The sequence below is a fragment of the Pongo pygmaeus genome, chromosome 18, assembly GCF_028885625.2.
Source record: "Pongo pygmaeus isolate AG05252 chromosome 18, NHGRI_mPonPyg2-v2.0_pri, whole genome shotgun sequence".
Classification (NCBI taxonomy): domain Eukaryota; kingdom Metazoa; phylum Chordata; class Mammalia; order Primates; family Hominidae; genus Pongo; species Pongo pygmaeus.
In genome coordinates, this window is record NC_072391.2 from 69,563,416 (window position 1) to 69,590,600 (window position 27,185).

A 27,185-nucleotide genomic window follows, 5' to 3' on the forward strand; every position below is an offset into this window, starting at 1 on the left:
TTTCTGCGCTTGTGCGTTTTCTATTCGGCTTCCTTCCCGCTAGCGGGGTCACGAGGGTTGCTAGGCAACAGCCCCTGGGTGACTTGGCCTTGGGGTCCTGTCCGGCTTGGGGCTAATGAAAGGAGCTGTCCGCGCCCGGGCTCTTCCGAGAAGTGGTTGCTGACAGCCACAAAGTGAAAGGGAGGGAGGCGGCGTGGACGAGTAAGGTAAGTGCTGGGGTCCCTAGCGCTTGTGGGCCAGGAGCAGCGCAACACTGGTGACTTTAAATATATATATCGGATATTTTGGAAAATGGAGATGCGCGCCCGGCTGTAAATAAAAATCACCCATGCTTTCACACGCAGAGATGACCACTGATTTCCCGTTGTTTTTCTGGAATACATTGTAGTAAGGTTCTGTACAAAAGTTGAGTTCAAACTTTTTTTCTTTTTTTGGTGTTTCTGCAGTTGTGGCGCGCCTGAGGTTCCGGCTACTCGGGAGACTGAGGCGGAAGGTTTGCTTGAGCCTGGGAAGTTGAGACCAGCCTGGGCAACATAGCTAGACCCCGCCTCAGAAAAAGAGAGGGAGCGAGGAAAACAGTGGAGTTATTGGTCAAAGAGTATGTCAGTTTTCTTTCCAGAAAGGTTTTGTGTCTGCATTCCAGCAGGAACTCCCTGTGCCTGCACCTACCACTATCTTGTTTAATTTTTGCCAATTCATTGACTTTGTAAACATATCTTTTAATTTGCTTTTCTTTGCTTACTAGTAAAGCTTAACTTTTCAATTTATTTACTGTCCATTTGTACCTCTTCTTTTGGGAATTCTCTGTGGGTATCATTTACTATGGACATTTTCTTAGATGTGGTCTCAGTTTTCCTCTCCTCCTTTCAACATTTGTCCAGTTCCATCCCTAGCCTCGCCACTAACAACTTTGTTCTCCCCTTACTTTCTCCTTTCCATCAGTAACACAGAGGAATTGCTGTTTGTTTGAATTCTAGTGGGACAGATCCATCTTCTCTGACCTTCCCTTTCATTGGTAATTTGTTCTGCTGCTCACATCTGATGACGTCCCTTTGGGCCATCAATGTCCCTATTTAAAGTATGACCTATTGCTGGAACTATCTTATTTCCTATGTGAATTTTTATTAAATAATTCCTTTTTTTTTGGGGGGGGGGGAGGAAACGGAGCTTTGCTCTTGTTGCCCACGCTGGAGTGCAGTGGAGCGATCCCAGCTCACTGCAACCTCCGCCTCCAGGGTTCAAGCAATTCTGCCTCAGCCTCCTGAGTAGCTTGGATTACAGGTGGCGCATGCCACCACGCCCAGCTAATTTTTTGTATTTTTAGTAGAGACGGGGTTTCACCATGTTGGCCAGGCTGGTCTCGAATTCCTTGCCATAGGTGATCCACCCACCTTGGCCTCCCAAAGTGCTGGGATTACAGGCGTGAGCATGGCCTAATTCGTATCTTAAAATGTGACTTGTGACAAAAAATATGGGAAACGAAACCCTCCCTTTTCATATTTGGAACTGAATTCGAAATACCGACCATCTCAATGGAGTCTCTTATTGATGACCACAAAACTAAGCTTCTTTGTCAAAGAGTTTCTCAAAAATGAAATTTCTTCCAATCATGAAAGTAGCTTATTGTAGTAGAAGGACCCCTGGACTAGAAATTGGGTGGCCTGTATTCTAGTCCTTGTCATTGTAGCAGAAAGTGCAACTGTAAGCAAGCTAGTTGGTAAAATGACGGGGTTGGATTAGGCCCCTTGTACCTCAGTATTTTATGATTTGGTTATGGTATTGTAGTTTTCACACACACTCTTAATTGATCTGTTTGCCATGTAATGAGGTGCACCTAGTAAGGTGCCCACCAAGAATCTTTAAGCCAGGACTTGTAATAATATAATGTATACAATAAAGGACTGTTTAAAAAGTGTAACACATGCAAGAAATAATATCCTGCCATGACAGAGAGAATATGGATGTTCTCTATATAGAGATATGGGGCAATCTTCATAGGTTAGGTTTGAAATAATGAAAAGTGCTGAAGAGTAGATAAAGTGTGTGCGCCGAACATCTGCCATTGGTCCCTCCACAGCCATTCTTCATCCTCCTCTAGACTGCTCTGGGACGGGGAGGCTTGCCTGCCTCAACAGGCCCCTGCCCTCTGGTTCCAGTTGGAGTCAGCCAGCGGTTGCACGAGCAAAGGTCGGAGGGAGGGAGGAGAGTGGCTGCAGCACTTAACAGCAGGCTGCCCTCCTATATAACGTCCTCTCCACTCACCTCTTTCTGCCACACAATTCTTATAACTGCTTCCTGCCATGGCTTCTTCCTCCCAGGGCCTAGGGATGGGTACAGCATCCTGCTGTTACCAGCCCCAAAGTAGTACACTTTACCGTGTTGTGTTTCTACACCTGCCTTAATTAAACTGCCTTCAAATTACCAAAGTTGAGAGTGTCATCACTTTCATGCTGGAACACTGATACAGTAGGCTGTCTTTTGGGGGTGGGGAGAGAGAGAAAAAAAAAATCGGAACACATATTTGTATTTTTTGGTGAATGCGTAACAAAACTCTGAAAGATACATGAGAAACTGATGAAAGCAGTTATCTGGCGCAGGGGAGGGAGCAATGAAAACTGGGCCCAAGGAGCAGGGACAAGGAGAGGGAAATTCCACAGTATTACCTTTCTATAATGTTTCTTTTATACCATGTGAATACATTAGCTACTCTGTGAATTAATTTTTTTAATGAGGGCTCACGCGCTTAATCTAAACTGTCTTTAAACATTGCACCTTTATTTCAGGAGTGACAGTGAGGATTCACATTTGGGTTATTTCAAGATGAGCTTCCTACTGCCCAAGCTGACTAGCAAAAAGGAAGTAGACCAGGCGATAAAAAGTACTGCTGAGAAGGTGTTGGTTCTCAGGTTTGGGAGAGATGAAGATCCTGTCTGTCTGCAGCTAGATGATATTGTAAGTGAATGTCTAAAATAAATGGTTTTTATTAATAATCTGTATATTCTCACTTCAGCATCTGAATAGTACATGAGAGGGAGTAGTCAGGGTTGGGTATATAGCTGTTCATTTGTTAGTTCACTAAGAGCTGATTGTGTGCCTGCCCTGAGCCAAACCCCCAAATCTGTGTGTGCTGAATCTGTCTTGGATGTCCTTACCCACTAGCAGCTGTCAATGCTGTTTCACCAACAAGGTGATGGAAAAGCAGAAAACTATTAACAAGCATCTGTGAACACTATCTTTTCAGTGCTCGCAATAGTAGGATAATAGTAGCCCCATTTCTCAGTAGGAAAAAAAATGCCAGAGAGGTCAAGTAACTTCCCACAGGTGCAGATCCACTATATTGCAGAGCTGGGATTTGAACTCAGTTTTCTGTAGCTGCAAATAATCTTTTCTAGTGTGCTGCCTCCAGTATGTGCCTGATGCAGAGAAAGACCTAACCCAGAACTAAGACCTCTTACCGCCATTTCTACTGCTACCATCCGTGTAAGAGCGGAGCGTACAAATCCTCATTTCCGTGGTTACAATGAGGGTGTGATGTGTTAGCCTGGGGAAAAAAGGACCAGAGGATTCTACCTTCAGTCGTAGGGAGGAGGAAATACCACAGAGGTCAGTGATGTAGACACTGAAGCCACGCTGCCAAAGTTCAAATCCCAGCCCTACTGCTCAGGAGCTGTGTGACTTGGGGCAAATTACTTTACTTTCCTGTGCTTCAGTTTCCCTATCTATAAAATGAGGACTCTAATAGCATATACCTTATAAGAATGATGTAAGGATTAAATGAGTTAACAAATGTTAAGCACTTAGGACAGTTACCGCATAGTAATGTCATATAAGTGTCTGCTACTAATTATCATGATTTTTATTTCTGGGAGGATTGGGAGGAAGGAGATGTTAGGGAATTTCAGTATCCACATTACATATTTCTAAGTTGTGTTGTTTTAAATGAGCATGGGCTACTTTTATAAAAGCATTCAAAGAAAGAAATTAAAGAAAGAAATAGACTCACACAGTTTTCCCCAAGGATTTGTATGCTCAGCTCTTAACACGGGATGGCAGCAGTAGAAATGGTGGATAGAGGTCTTAGTTCTTGAGTTAGGTCTCTCTCCACAATGAATAGACAGGAATACTCCCATGCTGTCACCCTCCTAAACTCACACAGTTTTCCCCAAGGTCCCCTCCTAACCTCACACAGTTTTCCCCAAGGTCCCTTCCTAACCTCACACAGTTTTTCCCCAAGATTCCCTTCTAAGCCCGTCTGCAGTGAATGAGACTCTGGAGGATGGGGTTATGCTTTGTCTAATGTGGGAGCCACATGGGCTAGACTGTTGGCCCAGGAGTTTTTTCAAACAAAACACTCTGTTGTAGTAATAAGTTTCACAGAAGAAACATTAGCTGCCTTTCATATTGTAACCTTTGTCTCTCTTGTCATTTGCAGCTTTCTAAGACCTCTTCTGACTTAAGTAAAATGGCTGCTATATACCTGGTAGATGTGGACCACACTCCAGTTTATACACAGTATTTTGACATCAGTTATATTCCGTCTACTGTCTTTTTCTTCAATGGGCAGCATATGAAAGTGGATTATGGGTAAGTGCAGTTGATCTGAAGTTAATTGCAACCTTGTAAGTTTCCTTTGGTAAGCAGTTTCAGTAGCTTGCCTATTTGCATGTGATATTAGCTCTGTGAGTCTTATATCAGTACTGTTTCCTCAATTGATGCACTCTCTAATTTGTTATGCAAAACCTTGCTACAAAATGAGAGTGCTTCAGGTATGATTGTCAAATTTTATTTATTTTTTTAATAGTGCATACACATGGTTTGTCAAATTTTAATTTCCAACTTAAGTATGAAGAAATACTACAGTTGGCAAAGCACTACCATCCATAAGTGTATAAAATATAAAATAGCTATATTAGCTAAATAAAGAACTCTTAAAATTTTCTCAGGAATTTCATTTGAAACAAAACATGTAGTTTTTCTTAAGCTTTTGGACTGGTAAGTGGCATTTATAAAAGAAGCATTCCTTCCAGCAAACTAAGATGTGCTTCTCTCTTGCAAAGTTTCCTGCTTTTCGCCATTGAGAGAATTTTAAATCATTCTTCAACAAAGCCTGTCAAGAATAAGTAACATGATATCCTCTTTAATGCCTTCCACTCCATCCAATTACCATCTCAATGCTTAATATTGATGATTGGATACATCCATGATTCTGATCATTTCTTACTGTGGTTGATGTGTCCACTTATCTAGATCTGTGTACCCTTTTTGTCTTTATTTGAAAGTATGTGAAATATTAATCTGTTTTAAAGTGTTTTAGGCTGGGCATAGTGGCTCACGCCTGTAATCCCAGCACTTTGGGAGGCTGAGGCAGGCGGATCATTTGAAGTCAGGAGTTCAAAACTAGCATGGCCAACATAGTGAAACCCCATCTCTACTAAAAATACAAAAATTAGCCAGGCATGGCCAGGCACAGTGGCTCACGCGTGTAATCCCAGCACTTTGGAAAGCCAAGGCAGGCAGATCACGAGGTCAGCAGATCAAGACCATCCTGGCTAACACAGTGAAACCCTGTCTCTACTAAAAATACAAAAAATTAGCCGGGCGTGGTGGCGGGTGCCTGTAGTCCCGGCTACTCTGGAGGCTGAGGCAGAAGAATGGCGTGAACCCAGGAGGCGGAGCTTGCAGTGAGCCGAAATTGCGCCACTGCACTCCATCCTGGGCAACAGAGCTGCCGTCTCAAAAAAAAAAATTAGCCAGGCATGATGGTGGGTGCCTGTAATCCCAACTACTCAGGAGGCTGAGGCAGGAGATTCGCTTGAGCCCGGGAGGTGGAGGTTGCAGTGAGCAGAGATCACACCACTATACTCCAGCCTGGTGATGGAGCAAGGCTGCATCTCAAAAAAACAACAACAACAACAACAACAACAAAACACAAAGTATTTTAAAGCTGTTTATTCTACTGGAACACATTTGATGTAAGTATTAATTTGGTACAACCTTTTAAGGGGGCCAGTTCAACATTATGTATCAAATACTTTAAAGTTTTTAAACTTTTTAACCCAGTAATTACACTTCCAGGACTTTAATATGATGTTGTAGATGCACATTTAACAACTGAAAGAAATATATGTTAGCTAGAAAAAAACATATTACTGAATAATTTGTATGACATAATTCCCAATGTTGGGAAAAAAGAAGTATGTATCGGCACATATATACACACACATACAATTGGAAGGATAGACACTGAAAAGTGACCTCTGGCCTCATCCATGATCTTATTTCTTGCTTTAAAATTTTTACAGTAACATACCTGGTGTTTGAGATACTTTTCTAAAAAAACAATTTGTTAATACCTACCACTTAAAAGTATAAGTGACTAGAACTTAAAGGCAATGCGTACTGAATGGGCTTTGCACAGTGCCCAGGCAAAAACAACAACAGCAAACGAAGAAACAATGCACACTCCAACACTTGGTGAATTCTACTTGGTGATTTGAGAAGTGATAAAAATAGATTTTGTGACTACAATAGATTTGAAGCTGAATCTTTTCACATGACAGAGCTTTCATGCTAGTGGCCCACAGCACTGGGTTGAGTCATTTACTAAATGGAAAAAAATGATTGAAAAATTAATGTTGGGCTTTATGTCTGAAGTCTCATTGACAAGAAGAAAATAACAAAGCTGTTGTTCATTTTGTTTATCCTGAAAGTCTTCAATGAGTGATTATTCAAAGTTCTTAGAGCAGTTGTTTCTCTTCTATGCTGTCTAGATCTCCAGATCACACTAAGTTTGTGGGAAGCTTCAAAACCAAACAAGACTTCATAGATTTGATTGAAGTAATCTATCGAGGAGCAATGAGGGGGAAGCTTATTGTCCAAAGTCCTATTGATCCCAAGAATATTCCCAAATATGACCTTCTCTATCAAGACATTTAGTACATTAATTGCTGTCAAAGATGAAGAAAAAGGCGCATCTTGACACAGTACCTGAATCCAGCTGTGCTGTGTTTCTGGAGTCCTTTGGAAACATGTGTCCCAGAGGAGAAGAGGTTTGACTTTCGTGTAGAAAACCCGGCCCCTGAGGAAAAGACCCCACTGGTTCTCCGATGACCTGGGATGCCTAACTGTCTACTCCCTGTGAGCCTCAGAGCAGCCAAGTCGTTGGTGTTCATTTTCCCCACAGTGATTTTTGTAACTTCTCTTTCTAATGTTTTTCTTTATCCCTTTAATACAGAACCCTCCCAAACATTGGCTAGTACAATTTGATTTCATCATGTTCATTTGATAACACAAGTGAACTGGAAAGTCACTTCCCATAGAAGCAAAAGTACTTATTTTCTACCCTAGCTGGGTGCATGCATGCGCACACACACACACACACGCACATGCACACACGCACACACACACCCCTTTGCCGGTTCCTCCACTCATACATCCCTCGTGCTTTCCTATCTCCAGTCTGTATTGGCTCATTTAATTTTTTTTTTTTTTTTTTTTTTTTTTTTTTTTTTTTTGAGACCAAGTCTCACTCGTCGCCCAGGCTGGAGTGCAGTGGCGCGATCTCGGCTCACTGCAAGCTCCGCCTCCTGGGTTCATGCCATTCTCCTGCTTCAGCCTCCCGAGGACTACAGGCGCCTGCCACCATGCCCGGCTAATTTTTTGTATTTTTATAGAGGCGTGGTTTCACCGTGTTAGCCAAGATGGTCTCGATCTCCTGACCTCGTGATCCGCCCTCCTCAGCCTCCGAAGTGCTGGGATTATAGGCGTGAGCCACCGCGCCCGGCCCATTTAATTATTTTTTATGTTATAAAATGTAATATGAAAAGTGAGAATTTGAACCTTTACCATCCACCACTCTGTTCAGGTAAAACAATGAATGAGCCACTTTTAGCAGGAGCAGATTTTTCCCAGAAGCTGCTGCCTCTTCCTGAGGCAGAAAATTGTATTACTAAGGCTCAAAACTAAAAGAGATGTCAGCATTGTTAGAGAGAAATGTCACCTGTATGGGATTTGCCTGTTTTAATAACTTTTTGAGGAATTCTTGCTCTTCCAGGGGTGCCTGGCGCAACCGTGGGCAAGTTACTGCCCCTCTTTAAACCTCATGGTGGTTATTGAAACAGATTTATTAAAAGGAGAGGGTAGGCGCAGAGCTGGGGAGCCATGGGCGAGGCAGCTTGTGACCTGCCTAGCAGCCGCTGACCTCCTCGCCAACAGAAGCCCAGTCCTGTTCAGAGCAACACTGTCACTGCAAGTCCAGCCCTCTTTGCCAGGGGCTCCATTCCACCCCTTTCCTGCAGGGAGGGGTGCCATGAGTATTGCTTCTGGCTCATACAGGAGAGAGGGAAGGCTGCCAGGCACTGCTTGTGTCCCTGCTGATAAAAGGAGGGAATCACTCCAGGAATAAGACAAAAGGATGAGGAGGAGGCCATCACCTCTGTCCTCTTCCATCGTACACTTCCTGTCTCTGGTTTAATCATGATGCATGGAGCTACAACAGCCATCTTAGGTCCACGAGGTGCCCAGCACCAGATAAAACATCAATATGCTAAGAAGAACAAAAAGAGCCTGATCCCTGATGTTATTGAGCTCCTTCGTGAACTCTGGACCTGCCTCCCTCAGCCTTCTGTGAAAGAATAAAATTTATTTTTGCCTAAGTCACTGTTAGTTGGGTTTTCTGTTCTTCAGCCCAGATCATACAGTATTTGAGGTATGGTAAGCACTCAGCCCACCAGCCAAAACTCAGAACCTGTGTGTGCAAAATTATCATGTCTTCTTCCTCCTGTTAGAAATAAGTTCTCATTTCTGAGTGCCGCAGAGGAAGAGGAGCACTCAGAAGAAAAGTTTCTCAGCAAGGCAGAGTTTACTTCTGCAGAAGGGTGCTGCCCGTGCCTATAGCAGTCGCAAGAGCTCACCTAACAAAGAAGAACAGGTTTCTAACCCTAACGCAGTTCCTGCTTCTTTGTCTTTCCCCCATTGGCTGGGGTTGGACCGCACAGTCTAGGCTGACCCCAGTTGGCTATGCGCTTGAATCTTTCTCAAATAAGGCAGAGGGTAAAGGTTACAGGTTAAGGTTTGGAGCAAGGTGGTTTACAGCCTATGACAAGAAAGTTGGATCTTTGAAGAGGAACCTTTCTTTTATTCTGACAGTTTCCCCCTTTTTGTTGTTATAAGTCTTCCTCTTCAAATTGTTTTAGTAAGATTTGGCTTTGTTGCTCTTCTTGATTGTCTAGGAGTAAAAGTTGGTCTGAATATGGAAGGGGAGAGACAGAGAAGGTTTTAGTGAGAGCCATTTCTATGAGTCTTTGAACTAACCCACAAACGCAAGGTGTGATGCAACAGCCTACAAGGATGAGTGCACTTGTAACAATTGCAAGGGAAGTGAGGATAGAGGCCATAAGTCCTTTCCATTTACCAAATCATCTTTCCGTTAAACCTGTGAAGGGGTCATCTATTCCAGAATTTTCAGCCAGCTCATTTGCTAAGGTGGTGAGGCCTTGTAGAGCCTTGGTAATGGTTCCATCGGGAGCTGTGTTATTTGGGATCAAAGTACAACATTGGGCTCTGATGATGACACAAACTCTGCCTTTTTCTGCTAATGTCATGTCAAGAGCTATCCTGTTTTCCCAGGCCATTTGGCTGGTGGGACCAAATTGCTCAGCTATCCCCAAATGGTATCTCTGGTATAATTAACAAATCCTTGTTGATTGTAATATATATAGTTTATACAATCTACATTTTTGTTTCTAGTAGACCACCAAAGTAAGACTGACTCAAACCTGGCAGCTATTTGATTTCGAACTTTAAATTCATTGGCTACTCCTCGTGGTACTCCAATTGCCTCTATATAGACATGGGGGTCAAAAGACCCTTGAGGAGCTTCTTTTTTTTCCCAAGAGGGTGACTTTTTGTCGGACTGATGAAATGCCAGGGTGAAAGAGATGGCCAGTTGGATTAGAGCGCAAGTGCTGCTCCACTTACTTGGCAGCGTACCCAGTAGAGGTCCTCCGCATTACCACTGAACATCTGCTCGTGGATAGACAAGGGCAGTTGGATTGGTGAGCTCTCAAAAAGGCTCGGATTCACTGCATCCCGTTAGATTCCCGAAAGATGCAAGTTTTCCCCGTCACGAGAGACAAGAGGTAAAATTGGCATCAGAGGCCAGGAGCCAGATGGCCCTTGGGGGCTGACCCACAGGGCAGTCTTTGACTTTTGGGAAAAGCAGTGAGAGAGTGGTGCATGACTTATTACCCCAGGCTGTGGGGTGCTGGAAGAGAGCTACTATACAGTCCATGCCCGGTTGGTTAGACCATCCCAGCAGGAAGGGAACTATTTGGGTTTCTGGCCTGCCCATTGCACAGGTGTAACAGTCGCTTTTATTTAAAGTGCAAACTGAATATTTGATCCATTTCAGCCAGGCATTCGTTTCTTGGTGTCCAGTCTCGATGGCCAGGGTTTGTTTTAGGTCTTTGACTTCCACTATGTGCACTTTAGTTTTGTCATTAGGTAGTGGCAAGATAGTTGTTTCATTTGGAGGAGATCTTGGAGAAGGAAGGGGTGCTGGAGGGGTGACAAAACCAATCTCAAAGGACCCTATGGGGTCTTTCCCAGTAACGTCTGCCCCATACCATAAAAGCGACTTAGGGTGGGAATATGGTTAGTGGAGGCTGAAGTAGTAATAGAAATATGCACCGGGTTACATCGGAGGTGTTGGCAGTTAGAGGAGTTATTTTGTTTCATAAAATGGATATAAGGTTTTAGGGAGGTACAGCCTGCTGAAGAAGTCCAGCCTTGGGACTGAGAGGTCCAGGGAATATTGTACCAGGAATGGCAAGGTAGCCAATTATAGGAAATCTTACAAGGATCAGATTGAGGGTGGGGTGAGTACCAAGGGCAAAGATACTTTTCTGAAGAGGCTAGTTACCTTTGACTTTGTAGGTCTCCGCAAGGTATGGCTAGGCAAGCATCAAACACAACAGCTTGGGGGGAGGCTGACCTGGTTACATTAACAATGAAATGCGGGCCGAGCGCGGTGGCTCATGCCTGTAATCCCAGCACTTTGGGAGGCCGAGGCGGGTGGTTCACGAGGTCAGGAGACTGAGACCATCCTGGCTAACACTGTGAAACCCCGTCTCTACTAAAAATACAGAAAAATTAGCCAGTCGTGGTGGCGGGCGCCTGTAGTCCCAGTTACTCGGGAGGCTGAGGCAGGAGAATGGCGTGAACCCGGGAGGCGGAGCTTGCAGTGAGCGGAGAGCTTGCCACTGCACTCCAGCCTGGGCAACAGAGCGAGACTCCATCTCAAAAAAAAAAATGAAATGCCCCTGGGCAATTAGGGGGAAGAAGAGACAAATTAGACCTTTTTGAATGTTAATTTTGAGGGAGTTGGTCCTGGAGTGATGGTCCATGATTCCATAAGGGGTGGGGTCCTTTTTACCCGAGTGTGATGAATCCACCCCTGTTCAGCCGTTCGGGCTGCTGTTTCAGTTGTTAGGAGTATTAGATAGGGTCCTTCCCATGATGGTTCGAGTTTTCCTCCCTCCAGCTTTTGATGAGCACATAATCCCCAGGCTGATGTGGGTATACTGGAAACTCTAGAGGCGGCATTTGTGCTAAGAGGCCTTGGGTCCTGAGGGAAAAAAGGGTGGAAGATAGACCACGTATATAGTTTTTAAGAAATTGATCTTTTGTTTCGAATGTAGGGATGTCAGAGGTGGAATTTAAGCATGGCAATCCGTAGAGCGTTTCATAAGGGGACAGGCCGATATCTTTTCAAGGGGCGGTACGAATTCTTAGTAAGGCGACAGGGAGGCACTTAGTTCATGGCAGTTGGGTTTCCAAGATGAGTTTAGTTAGGTGATTTTTTTAGTTTGATTCATTCTTTCTACTTTTCCTGATGAGGGTGGGTGCCAGGGAGTATGATATTCCCATTTTATCTCTAGTGTCTGGGTTAATCCTTTAATGACCTGTGCAGTAAAATGGGTTCCATTGTCTGAGTCAATGTTCTCTATTAATCTGAATCTGGGTATGGTATCTTCTATTAGTACTTTTAACTACATTATTGGCAGTTGCACTTGGCAGGTGAATGGCTTCCACCCAGTGAGTGAGATGGTCCACTATAACTGACAAAATATTTGAGGCAGCCTATTTGGGGCATTTCGGTATAGTCAATTTGGACACTTCGGAATGGCCTTAGCCCAGGATTTCTTCCCCCGAAGGGCGGTTTTCTAGAAGTTTGTTTATTGGTTTTTCTGCATACCATACAACTGTCTGTGACTTGCCTGGTGAGGGTATAAATCCCTATACACCCATAGGTTCTAAGGACTGCGTCACACATGGCTTGGGGACCCCAATGGGTCCCTTGGTGAAGTTGTGTGAAGATTTCTGTCATTAGGGGTTTGGACAACATTTCTTTGTTATCTGGCAGTATCCGTTTCCCTTCTGAGTTTTTGTTAGCCCCTATTTCCTTTAATTTTTCTTTATCTGCTTGGGAGAAGATGGGGGTTGCGGATGGGGAAGGGAGACAAGGGGTTCAGTGGAAAATGGGCACTTCTTGGGAAGTGACTCTTGAAAGAGGGACCTTTATGGTGTCCTGGGACATGAACAATGGCTATATCCTCTGGTAGCTGAAGGTTTTCTAATACTTGCATGATTAACTCTTTGTGGACAAAGTTTTGGCCCTTGCTAGTAATAAGACCTTGTTCAGTCCAAATCTTCCCAAAGGTAAGGGCCACTCCAAAAGCATATTTGGAGTTGGTGTAAATAGTCCCTTCTTGATTCTGCAGCTATTTTAAGGCTTGATTTAGTGCAAACAACTCACATGTTTGGTTAGACCAGTTATTGGGCAGTCTCCGTGATTCTACTTCTGTGAGAGTTTCTCCATCAACCACTGAGTAGCCATTATGTTTTTTCTCTTCAATTACCCGGAAGGAGCCGTCTACAAAGAGATGGTGCCCTGTTTTTAAAGGGGTCTCACTTAGATCAGGCCTTACTTTAGTTTGATGATTGATTAAGTCTAAACATTTGTGCTTGGGGTCTCCGGCATTTGGATTTCCTGTCAGGAAGGTGGCGGGATAGGCCGGGCACGGTGGCTCACGCCTGTAATCCCAACACTTTGGGAGGCCGAGGCAGGCAGATCACCTGAGGTCAGGAGTTCGAGACCAGCCTGACCAACATGGAGAAACCCCATCTCTACTAAAAATACAAAAAAATTATCCAGGCATGGTGGCATACCTGTAATCCTAGCTACTTGGTAGGCTGAGGCAGGAGAATTGCTTGAACCCGGGAGACGGAGGTTGCTGTGAGCCAAGATTGTGCCATTGTACTCTAGCCTGGGCAATAAGAGTGAAACTCTATCTCAAAAAAAAAAAAGAGGAAGGTGGCAGGGTTGAGCACATTGTCAGTGGTTAGGGTTAAATCACCTTTTTCTAAGAGGATAGCTTCATATTTTAGGATTCTTGAATCTGTAAGCCATCTCCCTGCTTTTTGGCTAAGAATGGTTTTAATCTGATGGGGTGTGCTTAGGATGAGACTTCCCCCAAAGGTTATTTTTCTACATTCTTCTGTCAATAAAACAGTTGCTGCTATAAATTGGATACATTCGGGCCACCCACAGGTTACCACGTCAAGAATCTTTGACAGAAAGGCTGTGGGCTGGCGATGGCCTCATGCTTTTGAGTGAGTACTCCTATAGCTGCCCCATTGCTTATATTAACAAAAAAGTGAAATGGCTGTTCTAAGGATGGCAGAGCTAAGACAGGGGCAGTTATAAGTAGATGTTTTAGTTCTTCGACTTGCTGGACTTCTTGTGGGGTCCAAAGAAGGGGGTCAAGCCCTTTTTGGGTAAGTTTTAGGTATAGAGGTTTTGTTTTTAAGGCATAAGAGTCAATTCACAGGCAACAATTTCCAACTAGCCTGAAGAATTTTCTAAGTTCTTGTTTTGTCTCAGGCAATGACAGGGATATGATCCCTTCAATTTGTTCGGGCCCTATCTTCCACTTACCTTTGCTTATTAAGTGCCCCATGTATTTTACCTCGGGTTCTACAAGCTAGAGTTTACTTTTTGAGACCCGTAACCATTGTTCCCTTAGGAAGTTTAGAAAGCTAATTGAAATTGCAGTTACTTGGTCTTTGGTGCCTCCGGAAATGATCAGGTCATCCACATATTGGAGTAGACATGAGGATGATGAAAGAGGGAAATTCTCTAGGACTTGTTCCAAACTTTGACTGAATAGGTTTGGAGAGTCTGTAAACCCTTGGGGTAGAACTGTCCATCACTACTATTGCTTCCAACTGGAGTGAGGGTCCTCCCATTCGAAAGCAAATATGTCCCAGCTATCCTCAGCTAAGGGGCAAGCCCAGAAGTCATCATTGAGGTCTATTACTGTGAACCACTGGCAGTCATGAGGAATCTTGCTGATAATGGTGTAAGGGTTAGGAGTGACAGGGTGGGTGGTCTGGACTATTTGGTTAATGGCTTGAAGGTCTTGTAGTAGCCGATATGACCCATCCGACTTTTCTACAGGCAATATTGGAGTGTTGTAAGAGGACATACAGGGTTCAAGAAGTCCTTCCTGAAGGAGACCTTCGATTATAAGTTATAAACCTATTCTGCCTTTCAAGGGAATAGGGTACTGTTTTCTCTTTACAACTTCCCCAGGATTTCTTAATTTTACATGGATTGGAGAAACTTGTAATTTTCCCCAATTTCCTTCCTATGACCAAACATCAGAGTGGATTTGGTTCTCCTCTAGGGTGGTAAGTAAGTTTAAGGAAGCAGAGAATTTTCCTTGATTAACATATAGACCTATACCTAATTTTGTCATTAAGTCCCTCCTGAACAGGTTTGTCCCTGCTTGTGGAATTAACAGGAATTTGATGCTAGTTAATTAGTCCTGATACTTGACTTTGCAGAAGCCCACAGGCTGAGGCCAGGAGGTGGTGCTAGGGAGGAAGGCAGAGAAGATGAGTGATCAAGAGAATGCCAGAACTTTTCTCTTACTGTTGTTTTACCAGAAGCCACTTAATACAATCAGACAATTCTTTAAGAAAACTGCAGAGTGCCTTGTTCTTCCAAGAAACTTGGTGCTGAAGAGAACTACCAGAGGAAAATGTGTAAGTGACTGTGTTCTAAGAGGCATTTTTTTAAAGAGTTTGACTGGTATTTGCCAGTTTCTGGCTATTATCTCTTTCACAGGTTCTAGAATATAGGTCTTATTGGCCTACTAGCGCTAACCTGTTGAAGTTTATTGATGAATCTGCAGGGTGCCTTTGAGGAGAGCTTCACAGATGTGGCCAGACCCTGGTGAGAGAGAGTGACATCAGTGTCGCTTTACACCCTGCAAAGGAGGGGCCATATTTTGGCATGAGAAGAAGGCGCATTGGTGTTTGGTGGTATTGAAGGCTTATAGCAAGAAAAAGTTCCGGTAGAAGAGTTTCTTTTTATCAGAGCTCCAGAAGCTTTCTTCTGGGAGACCCTTATTAGCATGACCTGCCATCAGGAGAGGAGGCTCAGACAGCTTGCTTTTGATTCCTGGTGAAGGGTGGGTTTGTTCCAAGTAGGAAAAGCAGCTTCTACTAATGCAGGGACTCTACCTCCCCACTCTTTACAGAGTCCCAGAAGCTTATTGCTGATAGGGACGTTACCCTGGCTCAAGTCCTTCATGGAAGAGACCAGGAACTAATGGCCAGGAAGCCTAAATTACTTAGCAAATGTTTAGGCCAAGCTGTGATTTGGACTCAGCAAGTCCAGAGATCCTGCCTTTACATCATCATCTTTTGTTTTCTGGAGTGCTGGTAGGTTAGATCCCAAACTCTGAAGTACTGTCTGTGTTAAAACACTTTTTCCCCATCCCACTTTGACCTAACCTCTTCCTCACCAGGCCAATGCCCTTTCTCCTAATTCACTTTGAAGAGGCAACAGCATGCAGTGAAAACAGCTCTGAGTTTGTATCAACCAGGCCTGGATTCAAAGTTCAGCTTCACTGTTTCATAGCTGTGTAACCTTAAGCAACTCACTTAACATCTCTGAGTCTGTTTCCTTGTCTGTAAAACAAGGACAACAGTTACCTTTCTCAGACCTAGCATTCAATAGGCACTCAATCAGTGAGCATGATTCCTTAAGGTGGAAGAGTTTGTATCACCTTCGGGATTTCCAGTGGGTTTGGGGTGTTTTCTGCCATACTCCCAGTAGACTCTATACCTTCTGACCACCCTGGACCGTAAAGGAGCAAATAAAAAAGACTCAAGACTGAACACAACACAGAAATGAGTCAAAAGAAAGCTCTTTATTGATTGACTCCGTAATGCAGGGCTGGCACCCATCAGCTTCAAACCACATCTTATCCCATCCACTCCTGTCCACTCCCGTCCACTTTGCCCTCTTCCAGGCTGAAATCTTGCTTTCAGGCAAGGGCTTCCGTCCAGCCTTGCATTAGTTCTCAGCTATGGTCTTCTGAACCCAGTCCTGGATGGAAGTCACCTTCACATACACACCGTACTCAGCCACAGCACAGCTCTTATCAAAGCTTAGGATCCCAGCCGCGTACCAGGTGTCTTCCTCCAGGTCGTGAACGGCAAAGGCACTGCCCGCATCGCCATAGCAGGTGTCTTCCTGGTACTTAGACATGCCGGCACAGAAGGTGTGTTCATTCAGTATGGGCTGCACCCCTACAGGCCTCTTCGGTGCCTTCCTTTCGGGGACTGTGCTGCCTTCATAGTGCCTTACGCATTGGTCTTGGTCAGCCACAGGCAGCATGACATACTTCAGATGGTCAGTAAGTTTAAAGTTGTCATTTTGTCCCCAGCCAGACACGTAACCCACACGCCCTACTTCTGCATAATCCTTTGAAGGTAGGCAGATGGGCATCACTCTCTCATTAACAGACACTTTCTGTTTGAGTTTGATGAGCCCAATATCTACCTGGGAGTAGTTAGGGTGTAGAACCACCTTCTCAATCTCTACAAGCTGCTTTTCCCCCACATAGAGTGTTAAAGTAGGAGCAATGTCTTTCGCTATGGCATTTTCTGAATGGCTCAGGAGGAGATTTTTAGCCGTGGTCAACAGCCATTGTTCATTGATCAGCGTGGCCCCTGTGGTGAGATTATGGCGGGAGACCATCTTAGCCTGCCAGGGAAAGCTGCCTTTGGCATCCAGGTGTCCACCCAGGATCCGCTGCACCGGGTTTGCCGGATTCTTGGGCTTCCCACATACTGTCAAGGAGAGCAAGACACTCGTGAGTGGAAATGTGCAAGAGCCTTTCCATCTGAGAAAGGGGTGAAAGCATGGGCGGCTGTCACTGCTGCATAAACTAGAAAGATTTAAATGCTTTGCCCTTACCACCTGCTCATCTCATTTCCAATAGTTGCAGTTTTAAAATAATTCTGTTTTTTTAATTGTTTACATTACAAAAAGCTCTATTTCCCACTTTTCTAACAAAGGAAATGAAAATACTGAGATTTTTTAATGCTGACTGGTGAACTATATTATATTTAAACAATTATCCCAACAAAGGAATTTCCACAATTCCCTGAAATTCACTGAAAGGGCTAGGGGCCAGCTGTGGTGTGTCACACCTGTAATCCCAGCACTTTGGGAGGCCGAGGCAGTTGGATCACCTGAGGTCATGAGTTCAAGACCAGCCTGGCCAACATGGTGAAACCCCGTCTCAACTAAAAATACAAAAAAATTAGCTGGGCGTGGTGATGGTCACCTATAATCCCAGCTACATTGTGAGGCTGAGGCAGGAAAATTGCTTAAACCCAGGAGGCAGAGGTTGCAGTGAGCTGAGATCGTGCCACTGCACTCCCGCCTGGGCGACAAGAACGAACCTGTATCTCAAAAAAAAAAGGGGGGTGGTGGCTAGGAGCTGCAATAATTCATTCTCTCTGAAGAAAGGTGAAACTAGAGCAGTACTGGCTGGAGCTCAGATTTTCTAGATGGTGCAGCTAATACGACACACGTTGGCAGTTCCGCGCCAGTAAGAGCAGAAGAGGCTGGGCCTTTGCCTCTGGTTCCGAGAAAGGAGAGAGCAACAGTTCCTCCTAATAACGAGAAGCAGGAGTCCCAGCCCATGTCCAGCCTCCTGCTAGGCTTCCATGGATTAAGATTTTATGGCATCCCTTGACTTGTTCTCCCTGGAGCTTGCTTCTCCTTAGACCCAGGGCTCTCTAGCAGGCTGTCTGTATGCACAGGCTCTCCTGATCTGTGGGCAGTGTAGACAGTGGATTCAGCCAGTGCCCTTCAGGCCCCAATGAACGAGACCCTTGGTGACCCTTAGGGAGTCATCACCTAACTGCTTAAGTCTCTCCCTGGCCAGCTGCGGTTTTCCCACATCCCTCCTCTTGGCTCTTGTGTGCTCAGAGGAAGCTGCACTGGAAGGCTGTGCCTCTAGGACATTCCCCACTGGACGCCTGCCTGTGCTCTTAAGTGCTCAGCACCCACCTGCTTCACATTCAGGAAGTTTATCTCCAACAGCCTTATTTATCCACTGCTTCTCATTGTTTAAGGTGTACACTCCTGAAACAAAAGGCAAGAAATGAGCCAAAGGAGAAGTCAAGTCTGGACCCAGAGCAGAGTGAGAAGGCATTTAAGGAGAAGAATTAAGAAGAGTAAAGGTGGCAGACAGGAAGGGAAAGAGGGAGAATACGAGAAGGAGGAAGGGAAAGAGTGCTGTGCTAGAAGCCAAGTGCCTGGACACCAGTTAAGCCCAGCAGAACACACTGTGGTCATGGCGGTCACAGCCAGGCAGTACAGGGAGGGCTCAGGGTTCAAATCCTGACTCTGCCTTTTACAGGCTGCCTGAATTTGGGCAAGATACTCAGCGTGTCTGTGCCTCAGTTTCGTTATCAGCAAAGTGGGAATAATAACCTCTATTCAGAGGGATACTATGAGGACTAAGTGAGCAAATAAATATAAAGCACTTAGAGCAGTGCCAGGACAGCAAGACTCGCTAGGTGAGGGTGACATCGTCATCAGCATTCCTTCTTTTCCCACATCTCCTGCTGGAGATGTAAATCCGACTCTGAGATTTACATGAGGTAGGCTGCATGGCATCACCTCCCCTTAACAAAACAGAAAACTTGAGGCTGACAAAAGTTAGTCTGCCCAAAGGGCCATGGCTACTGGCGACAAAACACTTATTAGAATCTAAATCTCGTGGCTCCAAGAAGAGCAATGAACTTTCTGGCAAATCACCTCAGCACCATCCATCATGGAAATGTCAGAGAAGGGGGTTGTATGTAGGGCATAGAGACAGTTGTCCAGGTCTTACCATCTCCTTCTGTGCGCAGTCTGTAGTAGTTCTTACACTGATAGCGAATTGAGTGTTCCCTGTAGCCATTTGCAATCTCAGGGGGCTTTGGGCAGCTGTCATCTGCAAAGAAAGTTTACTATCGTCATCTGCCAGAGAGTTTACTATTTGGAAATTGTTCCCAGAGACCCTTGAAAAGTCAGATGAGAGGAAGCTGCTCTGCACATCAATCTCCTTCCACCCCAAATAGAAGACAAAGGAAGCACAAGCTCCCCTCATTTCTGGCAGGATCCCCAATGTTCTTTGCGGTCCTGAAAGCCCAGAGGTCAAGATAAGAAGGGGGAAATGGGTGTTCTCAGAGAGAGAGTGCAGACCCGAGAGGGTCAGAGTGGGATGCAGCGGCGCCAGGGATGCACACTCCTGCCCAACTCAAAGACTGACCTGAAATATCCATGACATAATCGCCTGAGTAAAATGAAAAAAGGTGTCGTCCCCAGAGCAGGAAAGCAATGACACCTCCCAGGGCACTGCAGAGAGAAGAAGGAGTGGAAAGCTGGTCTCCCTGCTTCACAGCACATGCATGCATCGACACACACAGGCATGTACACACACATGCACACACACACACACACACACACACACACACACACACACACACTCCTCCCACTAAGCAGCCAGAAAAGAAAATCAATATATGGAAGTGCTAGGACCAAGAAGTTGCCCCCACCCTCGCCCATATACGCTTTAGCAGCTTCTGAGCATACCAAGCTTCCAGCAAGCTCTGTCCTGCTGGGAATTGTGCAGAAGCTTCAGAGAGGGACAGGAAGGCACATAGGAATGGGGGCCTCAGTTTCTGGTTGCATTCAAGAAAGTACATTGTCAATAATACAGAAGCCCTCCAGGAAAGAGAAACCTCCCTCAGGCACCCCAAAGTTACTGCTAATAAAATGTAGATAACTCAAAGATGGAAAAGCAGGGCTTATTATGCCATTCCCTCTATTTCTTGAAATTTTCCATTATCAAAGTTTCCTTAAATATATAATTTTAAACACTTATATGGTTATTTCTAGTATGTTATGATAATTCACCTTTAGGAAATGGTATCTCAAACTCCAAAATGCAAAAAAATTACCTGGAAGAGAACCGGTGTCTGAAAGCAGGACTGTGGCCATGGGGATTGGCACACAGGTACCACCTGCCAGTTCACCATCCCACTAACAGACGTCGACCATTCAGACACTACTTCTATTAAAATAGTTTCTAGTCTTGTTATTTCAACATTTCAAAAAGTCTTTATTTTTATAAGCTCTAAGTGCCTTAATTAGATATATCCCAGGTACTACTGTGTATCCCAGGTACTAGTCAATTAATTGTTTCATTCAAATGTGTTACTACTAGTCTTTCTTATTATACATTTTTAAAGAGGAAAATATCTGCCAATAAATATATTCAAAATGCCAGGAAGCCTACCACAGGAGCTGATGACATCCCCTACAAAGTCAAAAACGTAACCTGAAGGAAAAAGACACTCCTGAGAGTAAATCTCATCTCCTGGGAAAGACAGCACTGTCTTCTATGGATGCAGAAAAGGAGAAGATTTAACACACTAAGCCCTTTAGTTCACTATAATTTAGCCCATTTTCCCTGTTTCTTTGTTCTATTTCTGCATCTTTACCAATGTATGCAAAGAAGAATGAAAGAACCAGAGCAAAGGCAGGAGGGAAAGCTGTGGACCCACCTCATCTTGGTTGGTCTTGCCTCTGGAAGAGCAGTGCTGTGGGGCATCTGCTGGTCTTTTTATGGCACCATTATCTCACCTCTCCCCCTTCTCCCTTTCGTAATTCCTGTGTCTTCAAACTTTGGCCCTGATAAGGTCACTATCTTTTCCAGTAACAAAACCACAAATAATACCCCTGTTAAGAGTTGAGCTCTTGAACCTCTTTCCTCAACTGCCACCAAGGTGCTCTGTCCTTCCTAGGAAGCTAAGGCTGCACTGAGGTGATGCCCTCACTTCATCCGGTGACTAGCACTGCATCCAGCAGCACCAGCCCCACACTTGCCCGCACCATGGACTCCGTCTTCGAGCTCGCCTGCATCTACTCGGCCCTCATTCTGCACAACGATGAGGTGACCATCACGGAGGATAAGTTCAATGCCCTCATTAAAGCAGCTGTGTAAATGTTGAACCTTTTTGACCTGGCTTGTTTGCAAAGGCTCTGGCCAACGTCAACATTGGGAGCCTCATCTGCAATGTAGGGACTGGTGCACCTGCTCCAGCAGCGGTGCTGCACCAGCGGAGGTCCTGCCCCCTCCGCTGCTGCTGCTCCAGCAGAGGATAAGAAAGTGGAAGCAAAGAAAGAAGAATCTGAGGAGTCTGATGATGACATGGGCTTTGGTCTTTTTGACTAAACCTGTTTTATAATGTGTGCAATAAAAAACTGAACTGTTAAAAAAGAAAACAAACAGTTGAGCTCTTGCTTTACACTTGATTTTCCCGTGGTGTTCTTTTATAAACCCAAGGAAACCTGGCAAATTCATGACCCACGAACCTGCCAAAGTATTTCCTGAAATCAGCAACTAGGCAGGACAGGGCAACGGCAGGAACCATCAATCTGTCTCTTTATCTTGGAGGATTTTCACACTGCAGAAGGCCTCATTTTCATTTGTTTCAAACCCATCGTAGACATTTCTGCAGCCTAGCTTAGATGGGGCTCTAAAGAAAGCTCTTCCTTTTCACAGTAATTTTCTCCACCTTGTGTGTGGCCGTCTCCCTATTGCTTAAAAGCTCTCCAGCCTGAAATCAGTAAATGTGTTTATTGTGTCTTCTCTGATTGCTCTTTGCAAGAAATCACACAACTAGTTAAAGCTATAGTGTAGACTGACACAGACCATACTCAATGGCAGTGGTTCTCATGATTTTATAGTCTGGTGATTAGCCTAAATAGGCAGATGAGAAAAATCAACAGATCTCAGTCAAGTGTCTACACCTGCGTGTATCCCAGGTACTAGTCAATTGAAATTTATTAGCAACTCAATAAAAGATTGATTTATTCATTAAAAAGGTTAGTGGTTCTTGGCCGGGCATGATGGCTCACACCTGTAATCCCAGCATTTTGGAAGGCTGAGGCAGGCTGATCCTTTGAGGTCAGGGGTTCAAAACCAGCCTGGCCAACATGGTGAAACCCTGTCTCTACTAAAAATACAAAAATTAGCTGGGCATGATGGTGGGCGCCTGTAATCCCAGCTACTCAGGCTGAGGCAGGAGAATCGCTTGAGCCCGGGAGGTGGAGGTTGCAGTGAGCAGAGATTGCACCACTACATTCCAGCCTGGGTGACAGAGCAAGGCTCCATCTCAGAAAAATAAAAATAAAAATAAAACCACAAAGGGTTTTAAAGCTGTTTATTCTACTGGAACACAGTTGATGTAAGTATTAATTTGGTACAACCTTTTAAGAGGGCCAGTTCAACATTATATGTCAAACACTTAAAAGTTTTTAAACTTTTTAACCCAGTAATTATACTTCCAGGACTTTAATATGATGTTGTAGATACATATTTAACAACTGAAAGAAATATATGTTAGCTGGAAAAAAGCACATTACTGAATAATTTGTATGGCATAATTCTCAATGTTGGGAAAAAAGAAATATACATCTGCACATATACACACACACACACATACAATTGGAAGGATAGACACTGAAAAGTGACCTCTGGCCTCATCCGTGGTTTTATTTATTTCTTTAAAATTTTTACAGTAACATACCTGGTGTTTGAGATACTTTTCTAAAAAAACAATTTTTTAATACCTACCACACAAAAGTATAAGTGACTAGAACTTAAAGGCCATGCGTACTGAATGGGCTTTGCACAGTGCCCAGGCAAAAACAACAACAGCAAACGAAGAAACAATGCACACTCCAACACTTGGTGAATTCTACCTGATGATTTGAGAAGTGATAAAAATAGATTTTGTGACTACAATAGCTTTTGAAGCTGAAGCTTTTCACATGACAGAGCTTTCATGCTAGTGGCCCACAGCACTGGGTTGAGTCATTTACTAAATGGAAAAAAACGATTGAAAAATTAATGTTGGGCTTTATGTCTGAAGTCCATTGACAAGAAGAAAATAACAAAGCTGTTGTTCATTTTGTTTATCCTGAAAGTCTTCAACAAGTGATTATTCAAAGTTCTTAGAGCAGTTGTTTCTCTTCTATGATCTCCAGATCACACTAAGTTTGTGGGAAGCTTCAAAACCAAACAAGACTTCATAGATTTGATTGAAGTAATCTATCAAGGAGCAATGAGGGGGAAGCTTATTGTCCAAAGTCCTATTGATCCCAAGAATATTCTCAAATATGACCTTCTCTATCAAGACATTTAGTACATTAACTGCTGTCAAAGATGAAGGAAAAGGCACATCTTGGTACGGTACCTTGAATCCAGCTGTGCTGTGTTTCTGGAGTCCTTTGGAAACATGTGTCCCAGAGGAGAAGAGGTTAGATTTGCATGTAGAAAACCTGGCCCCTGAGGAAAAGATCCCACTGGTTCTCTCATGACCTGGGATGCCTAACTGTCTACTCCCTGCGAGCCTCAGAGCAGCCAAGTCATTGGTGTTCATTTTCCCCATGGTGATTTTTGTAACTTCTCTTTCTAATGTTTTTCTTTATCCTCTTAATACAGAACCCTCCCAAACATTGGCTAGTACAATTTGATTTCATCATGTTCATTTGATACACAAGTGAACTGGAAAGTCACTTCCCATAGAAGCAAAAGTACTTATTTTCTACCCTAGCCGGATGCATGTGTGCACACTCACACACACACACACACACACACACACACCCCTTTGCCCGTTCCTCCACTCATACGTCCCTCATGCTTTCCCATCTCCAGTCTGTATTACCGTAGTTTCTCTTCAAATAATTAATTGAGCAGACAAGCTTGTTTTATTTTGGAGCCTTTTTGGCTCTGGCTTTTAAACATTGTCCTGTTTGGCTCATTTAATTATCTTTTATGTTATAAAATTTAATATGAAAAGTGAGAATTTGAACCTTCACCATCCACCACTCTATTCAGGTAAAACAATGAATGAGCCACCTTTAGCAGGAGCAGATTTTTCCCAGAAGCTGCTGCCTCTTCCTGAGGCAGAAAATTGTATTACTAAGGCTCAAAACTAAAAGAGATGTCAGCATTGTTAGAAAGAAATGTCACCTATATGGGATTTGCCTGTTTTAATAACTTTTTGAGGAATTCTTGCTCTTCCAGGGGTGCCTGGCGCAACTGTGGGCAAGTTACAGCTCCTTTCCAAACCTCATGGTGGTTATTGAAACTGACTTATTAGAAGGAGAGGGTAGGCAGAGAGCTGGAGAGCCATGGGCAAGGCAACTTGTGACCTGCTTAGCAGCTGCAGACCTCCTCGCCAACAGAAGCCCAGTCCTGTTCAGAGCAGCACTGTCACTGCAAGTCCAGCCCCGTTTGCCAAGGGCTGCATTCCATGCCTTTCCTGCAGGGAGGGGTGCCATGAGTCTTGCTTCTGGCTCATGCAGCAGAGAGGGAAGGCTGCTGGGCACTGCTTGTGTCCCTGCTGATAAAAGGAGGGAGTCACTCCAGGAATAAGACAAAACAAAAGGAGAGGAGGAGCCCACCACCTGCATCCTCTCCCATCCTACACTTCCTGCCTCTGGTTTAATCATGATGCATGGAGCTACAACAGCTATCTTAGGCCCACGAGGTGCCCAGCATCAGGTAAAACGTCGATATGCTAAGAAGAACAAAAAGAGCCTGATCCCTGATGTTATTGAGCTCCTGCGTGAACTCTGGGCCTGCCTCCCTCCAGACTTCTGTGAAAGAATAAAATTTATTTTTGCCTAAGTCACTGTTAGTTGGGTTTTCTGTTCTTCAGCCCAGATCACACAGTATTTGAGGTATGGTAAGTGCTCACCCCACCAGCCAAAACTCAGAATGTGCATGCGCAAAATTTTCATGTCTTCTTCCTCCTGAGGGCTTTCTCTCATCTCCTGATTTGTATTTTTGATCCTATCTTAGTTGCTTTCCATTCCACAAGTATTTATTAAGTGCCTGCTGTATGCCCCATGCTATGCTCACAGCTATGTAAGTACAGATGGCTCCTGGACAGGAGAAAATGTCCTTAGAGGAGGCAGTGCCTGTATCTTGAAGGAGAGTAGGAGGTGCTCATACAGGAAGGGGAAGGAAATTTCAGCAGAAGGCCCCCGAGGAAATAAAACCCAGGGGGTGTAGACAGCTGGGCATGTCAGATAACAACACAGAGTTGGGTGTTGCTGAAGCCCACAGGCTGAGGCCAGGAGGTGGTGCTGGAGAGGAAGGCAGAGAAGATGAGTGATCAAGAGAACACCAGAGTTTTTCTCTTACTGTTATTTTACCAGAAGCCCTTAATACAATCAGAGAATTCTTTAAGAAAACTAGGGAGTGGCTTGTTCTTCCTGGAAACTTAGTGCTGTATAGAACTATCAGAGGAAAAGGTGTATGTTAGAAACAAATGCTCGGTGCTGCAAAGAAGAATCAGCACTCCAGCAAAAAGCTTTCTCAGCAAGGCACTGTATTTTTGCAGAGGGGTGCCACTCGTGCCTGGTGTGGTCACAAGAGCACACCGAGCGGGGTGGGGTGGGGGGTTTTATCCCTAATGCAGCAGCTCCTCTAGCTGTGTCCTTTCCCCATTGGCTGGAGTCAGACCACACGATATAAGCTGACCTGATTGGCTACTGTTTAAAATTGAATAGGGCTAACTAGGCAGGAAGGGAGAGGCTGTAAATGCGGAAAGGATAGTTGCAGCCTGGGTAATCAAGAGAATAGATGTGAGTTATAGATTAGCACTGGCGGGAAGGTTGTTTACTGTAACTAGGGGCAAGGAGACACAAAGAACGAGAAAGTTACTCTTTGAAAATAGAGAACAAAGGACAATGAAGCTGAACAAGCTGACTCTTTGAAGAGGAACCCACTGTACCCAACAATTTCCCCCTCTTGATTTTTATAAATTTTCCTCTTCAAACCTTTCCATCATATCTTGGCTTTGCTGTTTTGATTGGTTTTCTAAAAGGAAAAGCTTATCTGAGTAAGGTGGAGGAGGACTAAGAGAAGTTTTGGTGAGTGCTGTTTCTATGAGTCTTTGTACCAGTGCACGAATGCATGGTACAATACAGCATCTAACAAGAATCAGCACGCTTATAACAGTTGCAAGAGAAGTAAATATTGAGGACATTAGTCCCCTCCATTTTCTAAACCATCTCTCTATCCATCTTGTAAAGGGGTCATTTATTCTAGAATTCTTTGCTAACTTATTGGATAAGGAGGTTAGGCCTTGCAAAGCTTTTGTTATTGTTCTGTCAGGGGCTGTGTTATTAGGGATAAAAATACAACACTGGACTCTAATGATGACACAGACCCCGCCTTTCTCTGCTAACATTATGTTAAGAGCTATTCTATTTTTCTAAGCCATCTGACTGGTGGGGTCTAATTGTTCAGCTGTTCCTTTAATGGCATCTCTTGTGTAGTTAACAAACTTTTGTTGATTATAATAAATGTAATTTATCCAATCTATATTTTTGTTTATAGTTGACCACTAAAACAGCACAGATTCAAATCCTGCAGCTATTTGATTTTGGGCGTTAAATTCATCTGGTGCCCCTCATGGAACTCTAATATCGTCTCTATAAACATGGGGGTCAAAGGACCCATGTGGGCCACTTCTTTTACGATTTTCTTTTCTATCATGCTGATGGAATGCTCAGGTGAAAGGGATGGCCAGCTGGACTAGAGCACAAGTGCCGCTCCAGTTACTTGGCAGAGTGTCTAGTAAGGGTCCACCACAGTACCATCATACATCTGCTCGAGGATGAACAAGGGCAGACTCACTGGTAAGCTCTTGGAAGGGCTTAAGCTCACTGCATCCCTTTCGTC

The 27,185-nt window shown here is 44.2% G+C and overlaps 2 protein-coding genes and 1 pseudogene across 8 annotated transcripts in view; 2 read left to right on the forward strand and 1 right to left on the reverse strand.

Moving 5' to 3' along the window:
• Positions 1 to 27,185, forward strand: part of TXNL4B (thioredoxin like 4B) — a 68,159-nt gene that overhangs the window by 893 nt on the left and 40,081 nt on the right. The window contains exons 1-4 of one of the 7 annotated variants that reach the window (XM_054453213.2): positions 74 to 206; positions 2,784 to 2,952; positions 4,433 to 4,584; positions 6,771 to 8,654. In XM_054453213.2, the coding sequence (XP_054309188.1) occupies positions 2,821 to 2,952; positions 4,433 to 4,584; positions 6,771 to 6,936 (450 nt within the window). In that variant the 5' untranslated portion in view covers positions 74 to 206; positions 2,784 to 2,820 and the 3' untranslated portion in view covers positions 6,937 to 8,654. The other 6 variants (XM_063653954.1, XM_054453217.2, XM_054453214.2 and 3 more) reach the window with 6 other exon arrangements.
• LOC129015179 (haptoglobin-like) lies at positions 16,430 to 19,364 on the reverse strand. The gene is made up of 2 exons (XM_063653955.1): positions 19,305 to 19,364; positions 16,430 to 17,191 (listed from the first exon to the last, which is right to left on the reverse strand). Exons 1-2 carry the CDS (start codon positions 19,335 to 19,337, stop codon positions 16,430 to 16,432), a joined length of 795 nt encoding a protein of 264 aa, XP_063510025.1. The 5' UTR covers positions 19,338 to 19,364.
• On the forward strand, positions 20,853 to 21,656 carry LOC129015366 (large ribosomal subunit protein P1-like; annotated as a pseudogene).

Excerpts from the sequence above, each read along its gene's own strand:
- LOC129015179 (XM_063653955.1), bottom strand. The coding sequence starts at position 19,337 with ATGGCTACAGGGAACACTCAATTCGCTATCAGT. Across the intron at positions 17,192-19,304 it reads ACACTCAATTCGCTATCAGT|AATCCGGCAAACCCGGTGCA; the intron begins GTAAGAACTACT and ends GGGAAGCCCAAG.